This window comes from Equus przewalskii, chromosome 1 (genome assembly GCF_037783145.1).
Source record: "Equus przewalskii isolate Varuska chromosome 1, EquPr2, whole genome shotgun sequence".
Lineage (NCBI taxonomy): Eukaryota > Metazoa > Chordata > Mammalia > Perissodactyla > Equidae > Equus > Equus przewalskii.
Window position 1 is genome coordinate 26,051,888 of NC_091831.1, and position 7,067 is coordinate 26,058,954.

Here is a 7,067-nt window from a genome sequence, read left to right on the forward strand (position 1 = left end):
GTGTCCACCCAATTGAAGGAGGGTACAGGAGGTAACGGAGCCAGAGCCAACTGGGACAGGGTGGAAAGAGTGAGGCTGCCGGTGGGGACAGGATGTCGACTGGGGGAATATTCGGAATCAGTGGATGTGACGGGATAAGTCGACAGTAGAAGAGGGACGATGGGTAGGGGTCCAGCGAGAGGCGAGAGGGGTAGAGAGAGCTGACTCCTGACCTCGGCCATCCTGACGTTCTCTGGGGGTGGCCTCAGAGGCTTCTGTGGAGATCGCTGAAACTGGGCCGGAGAGTGAGGGAGGGGCCGTGCACTCCCCGCAGCGTCTAAAACGGCGCCACGTTATTTCTATCCCCCGCCGGGGGCCGAAATCCGGCGCTCGGCGCGTCCTTCGGTCGCCTGGCAACCGCCACGCCCTGTAGGAGCGCCTGCGGACGCTCGAAAGGGGAGGAGCCAGCACCTGGGCGAGGTTCCTCAGAGACTTATGCAAATTACCGTAAATGGGGCAGGACCAAGGAAATAAGGGGGCGGTGCCTCTGAGAGGAGGAGGGGAGTCCAAGGTGTGCATAAAAGCTGGAAACACCCAAGAAAATGGAGCAAATGGGAAGAGCAACCGAGAGAGAGAGCGCAGTAGGGGAGAGCTGGGATCCAGCAGTGGAGAGCCGAGGACTAAAGCTTAGAAGGAAATGTGCATCAGAGGGCTCTGGATGAGGGAAGGACCGGCAGCCACCCTCAGCCCTCTGTGACAAAGTGACTCGGTCACAGGATCGAGAAAAATCTCAGTTCGAGTCCAACCCTCATGAAGCAGCTACTGTGTGCAAGACACGGAGGGGAAAGGAAGGTAGGGAAAACACAAACCCTGCCTTCCAAGAGTTTAGTCACTAGTGGTGAGAAAAATAGGGTGCAGAGCTCGAGGCACCCTGGAAAAATGTATGTGGAGCCACATCGTGGAATATCCGCCTAGCATCTGGGGATCCTCTCTCGACCCTTTCTTCTTCCCCTCTCGCCCTCCTTTAGACTTCGGGTGCAACGGCTTGAAGTCATTAAATTCCTTGGTTCGTGAAAGGTACAAGATCCCTCTCTTGTTTTATTTTTTCCCCTTTACCCCCATCCCTACTCCTTCCACTCATCCTCAGCCCTGTAGTCATTCAGGCTACTGTGCTTGGAGATATATTTTTCAAAAATGCATAGCATTTTTATTAGTGCATGTTTTTAATGTTTAATAATGACATTGGACTTTAGAGATCATCCTATTTTCCACTTTTTTCACTCAATATTCTTTTTAAGGCTCTATCCCTGTTGCAGTTGGTATTGTAATCCCACTTCATTGCTTCTGACTGTTGCATAGCATTCCCTATTGGACATCCACACATTTTACGTCTGTCCCCCAAGTGATGGATACCAACGCTGCCTCCACCTCTCCAATACCACAAACACTGCAGCCATGATCATCCTTGTCTGTGGTCCTTTATGGACCTGTGTGCAAATTTCTCTGAAATATATATGTAGGAGTGAGATTGTTAAAGTCTTAGGGGATGCACAGGGACATCACATTTGGTTATACAACTTGTCTTGCGCAAAGACATCAAGCCGAGAGGCCAGTGGGGGCTGAAAAACAGTCCCTGCTCTCTTTCCCATGTCATGTGCCCTGCTGGAGGAAGATGTGTCCTTTTCTTCCCACAAAAGCTCTGTCCCCTGGTCAAGTCATGAACCTAGAAGGCTGTAAGTATCCAGAGGGTAGGCGTTTTTCGAATCCATCTGCCCAGTACTGAACACCATTTTCCAACAGCGCAAAGGTCTAGTGGCCTGGTGGGAGCCCTGCATACTTCACCAAGTACTGCTGGATTGCACACCAGAGTTGCTGCTCTACATTCCACTCCAGTGCGGAGTATAAGGGTTTCTTTCCCACGTTCCTGTCCTTACCTGCACAGGGTAGTTTGTGTATTCATAAGCACTTATACCGTGTTTACTAAAGCCAGATACTATTCTAAGTGCCTTACAAATACTGACTCATCTAATTAGCCAATTTTCTAATCTCTGTCAATATCACGGAAGAAGTATCAACATATTTTTATTTTAATTTGCCCTTCTCTGACTGCTAGTGAAACTGAGCATTTCTTCATACATTCATAAGCCACTTGGGGTCCCCTTCTGTGAATTATCTATTTATAGCCTTTGCCAGTTTGTCTATTGGTCTCTTTCTTTTGGATTTGCAAGAGGTCTTTGTAAAGTCTGGACATTAATCTGCTATCAAAGACTGCAAACTTTGCCTGTGATGTCCTCTGTAGAACAATAATCCTTAATTTTGGAGCCCTTCATCTTTTTTCTTTTTTTTTTTTACTTTTTACAGTGCTTTTTCAGAGACTCTTCTCAACTCCAAGGTCATAAAGGTATTCTCTGTCATTTTCTTCTATTAGCTTCATAGTTTGACTTTTTCACATTCAGTTCTCTAATCCAGCTGAAGTCCACCTTTGCATATGGTGTCAGATAAGGATCCTGTTTTATTTTTCTTAATGGAGTGAGCCCATTTTTCAACATCTTGCTTCCCAAATACAGATGATTCTGTTCTGAGCTCTCCAGTTTGTACCTGTTCCAGTACCACAAGGTTTTCTTAGGATGGTTTTGTAGCCAGCCATCATGATTGAAGGGCAAGTCCCCCATCCCTACTTCTGTCAAAATTGCACTGGCTATTCATGAACTTTCATCATCCCATATAATTTTCAGGATGTTTTTCAGGTTCCTCACAAGAAACTTTAATTGGAACTTGATTGAATTCATGAATTAATTTTGGGGAAATTAACACTTGTGCAATTATATCTCATTCATGAACAGAGAGACTGTGTATCTGGTGAACAAACAGGGCACAGTCTGGCTGCGGCATAATGTTCTTGGAACTGGTGGGAGAGGAGGCAGAGGAAGCTGGAGAAGCAGGCTGAACCAAACTGCAAGCCCAAATAACAGAAATGAGGTGGACATAGGGTAGGCAACATGACTCGGGCTGATTCGTGTGTTTACAGGAAACCTGAGTACACACTGGGACTGTTGGCTTGTGGGCACACCATGATCCAGAGAGACTCCAGAACATTCTTGAAGGTACCTAACAACAGAGAAAGACCTCAAGGGCCTGGCCACCCATACCTTGTACTGGTGTCAATGGTGGGGCTATGTGTCTTTCCATTTCCCAGGAATCTCCTAAAGGACCGTTTCACAAGCAGATGGCCTGCCAAGGTGACAGCAATTCAGTTTAGCAAACGCTTTTTTAAGCACCTGCTACATGGCAGGCACAAGGCTGGCCACAGGAACCACAGAGGTGACTCAGGCAGCATCATTGCCCTTTGCATTCACAATCTGGCTTTGGAAGAAAGAGAAAGGAAAATCTACAATTAATTCTAACACAGTGTGATAGTATCATTTAGAACAGGCCATGTCGACAGTGAGTACTATAGGTGCTCAGGGAATCTGGACCCTGCTAGCTTGTGAAGTGGGGACAGAAAGACCTCAACATGGGAAATCAGGGAACCACAGGAGGTGGAAAGGAACGTGACATGTTCAACTCGCAGGAAAGAGATGCAGGTGGACATCAACATGGATGGATGAATGGACAAGAGGATGGGTGGTTGGACAAATTAATTTCTGTTGATGAAAGAAGATGCTTCATTTCCAATTTTCCAGATTAGGGGAGATTGTTCACTCACCACTCTGCTCCCCTTTGTTGTTGTAATAAAAAGGAGCACTAGGTGGCGTCACAGGACCAAAAGTCCTACCTTCTAGAGCCTCTAGGAGAAGCTCACCCACCAGACTGGGTCAGCCCCTAAGGTAAACAAATAAGAGTGCATCTATTCATCTCACTTCTTATTACACCCACTTAATTTATTTATCGAGCACCTACTGTATACCCAGCCCAATGCTGTGCACTGGGGAGAATATAAAAGGAGATGAAGAAAGGATCCCATCCCTAAAGGAGCATAAGGAGAAGCAAAACACGCATGCCGCCCCACTCCCACACAAAAAATTTTAAAATAACCCAAAGCAGGACGTAGTAAGCACTGAAATGAGGATGTCAGGCTATACCATCCAGTGTAATCTGGCCCCATTGGCCTTCTGGTGCCTTCTCCCTGACTCGCTTCTTGCCACAATGGCTTCTTCAATTCCTTGTCCAGGTCGTGTTCTTTCCCACTGCCTGGAATGTGCAAAGGCTGATCTCTCTGTCTGCAATACTCAACTCTCCCTCTTCACCCGGCTGACTCCCATCCATCCTTCCTTCCAATCTCACTTCCTCCCGGAGATTTTTCCTGACCAGCCCCCTCAACACCAGACCACCATTTCAAGTATCATGGATCCTACTTCTTGGACCATCCCACAATGGTAATTAATTATGTATTCATGCAAATGGGTGTTTAATATCTGTCTTCTCTACCAGGTTGTCAAACAACAAGAGGACGAGGATGACGTGTATCTTTTTCAGCCCAGTCTCCACTGGTGTTATGGGCTGAATTATTTCCCCCTAAAATTCATATGTTGAAGCCTTAACCCCCAGTACCTCAGAATGTGACTGTATTTAGAGACAGGGCCCTTAAAGAGGCGGCTGAGTTAAAATGAGGCCATCAGGGTGGCATCCTAATGTGATCTGAATTACACTCTTATAAGAAGAGGAAATTTGGCCACACAAAGAGATCCCAGGGATGTGTGCACACAGAGGAAAGGCACAGTGAGAAGGAGGCCGTCTACATGTCAAGCAGAGAGGCCATAGGAGAAACCAAACCCTCTGACACCTTGATCTTGTACTTCCAGCCTGCAGAACTGTGAGCAAATAAATCTCTGTTGTTTAGGCTACCCAGTCTGCGGTAGTTTATTAGGGCAGCCTCAGCAAACGAGTATAAATGGCCATCACTCCCCTCAGTATATAACTATCAAGTGAGTGACTACTGAATGAGTTCTAAAGTACAGAAGACCAGTGAAGGATGGCATATTCCAGAAAGGTACATGGGAGACATGGCTCTTGAATTTGACCTTAAATGATACATATGAGTTAGAGACGTGGAAGAAAACAAGAAGGAATCACAAGAATGGAAAAATAGCATTGGTCAGATACCAAGGCAAGAATGCAAAATATCCTGCTATAGGGAGGGTGGGGTCCCTCTCAGGTGCCAGTGGACAATAATGTTGATAAGAGGATGTGGGTGAATGGTGGACCCTTGGAAGAATAACAGACAAGTGGCTGCAAACTCAAAGACCTGGGACAGCCAAGGACACACCCACGCACTTTGCCAGATAACTTGAATATATGATCATGAGCTATAATACAGCTGCAAAGCTCCTTGTTTAAACCCGAATGTAAGTGCCTCCTAGAGCACCCTCCTAGGACTTCTAAGCTGTGTGCTGTGACTCAGTAATAAGAACAGTGTTGTGTACACAGTGCTTACCTCTTCAACAGCACCCAGTGAAGGTATGAAGTGAAACTCTAGAAGAGCAGAAAGAAACACTGACATGCAGCCCCACGTGGAAATTCCCAGCCTGCAATGCAAAGCAACTGCACCCTAAAAGAAACCTACTCCTCTAATGGATCAGAAAGGTCATGGAGGCAATTTGGGGGGAGTCTACACAGCCCACAATCCCCTTCTCTGAGACTATTACTCCCACTCAGAAATATGTTCTTCCCTGAAGCCAAAATGTTCTAGATGGCCTTATCTGCCTCCCAGGGGCCATAGCTGAAAGGGTCAGGGCTAGAGACCTGACCCATAGAGGCCAATTATATTTTTTCTCCAGGAATTTCTAATTGGAACCAAGAGTTGCAAACTACTCAGTGCTAGGACCTGGAACTGAGTATGTGAAGCCCAGGAGAGGCAGAGAAAGGTGGGCTACATAGAGGGAAGAATAAAGCAAATGAACAAGGAGGGGGCTCCACAGGCCCAGGCCAGGAGGGGAGAGTCGGGGAGAGGGCCTTCCTTGGTTGTTGATGCCTCTTCAGATCCTTGTTACAGCCCCTGAGGAGGACCAGCAACACCTGCGCTGTTGGGTTTTGCTAGATAATTTGCATCTTCCTAATAAATTCACCTTATTTGTTTAAGCTACATGTGAGTTTCCATTGCTTATACACCCCTGCCCCCTGCTCCCACCCCCCAGAAAAAGCCCTGACCAACACAGGTCCTGTTTGTACAGGCATTCTTGTGATATCGCTGAATTTAGTAACCATGAAATCTAAAAACTGCATTTGGGGCCCCAAGCAACATGGTAAAACTGCTCCAGTCATCGCTCACATTTCTCCTGCAGGCTGTTGGGAAGATTAAAAGCCCACATGTTGCAGGAAATTGTTATCATTTATCAGCCGACCCCATGCTCACCTTAGATGACAGAGCAGAGTCCCAGCTGGCTGGTGCTCTCCAAAACTGTTTGGGCCATAGTTTATTCCTTTAATCTGCTTCCTTTGCCAGCCTGCTGCAGACCTAACTTAATGGAACACTTGTTGAGCATTTGACATCGGTTCCCAAAGGCTCTCCATACAAATTCCCCTCTTGGTACCAGAGGAGAGGAGGAAGCTCAAGCAGATTTATTAGGAAGATTGAAAGGTCAGGCATGAGGTGGAAGCAGCGGGAATCCGCCACTGCAGGCAACCATTTTTACCAGGAGAAGGAGAAGACAGTGTCACAACCACCCAGTCATCCTACCTGCTCTGGATTTTACTGGCTTAACAGCAGCTGCACTTCTCCCAGTCAGTTCACTTCAGGGATGACTGGTGAGGTGAGCTCTCCCAGTTGGTACTTCTTGCCCAAGAGGCCAGGCCAAGGTGGCAGTCCGATGTCCCACCTAGAACTAGTGAGGATTTATGCAAACCAACCAGCTAACCAGTTTGGTTAAAAAGACTGAATGGCTCCACGTAAGCTGTTCCCACTACAAATAAATAAGTAAATGAATATATAAATGAGTGAATAAGTAAATAAATGAATAAATAAAAATTTTAAATACCAAAGCACAAATCCCTTTGACGATGGGTCAATGCTCTTATTTCTACTCTCCCCTGCAAACACCATATTTTCAAACACCTCTAGACTTCGTATCTGCTGCACCCCTGTCTGGAAT

General features: G+C 46.5%; 1 protein-coding gene across 1 annotated transcript in view; it reads right to left on the reverse strand.

Annotated features, from left to right (window-relative positions):
* Positions 1–426, reverse strand: part of CFAP58 (cilia and flagella associated protein 58) — a 96,644-nt gene extending 96,218 nt beyond the window's left edge. The window contains exon 1 of the mRNA XM_008518341.2: positions 213–426. Coding sequence (XP_008516563.2) covers positions 213–221 — 9 coding nt within the window. The 5' untranslated portion in view covers positions 222–426. The remainder of the gene's footprint in view (positions 1–212) is intronic.
* Positions 427–7,067: the final 6,641 nt, after the last annotated feature.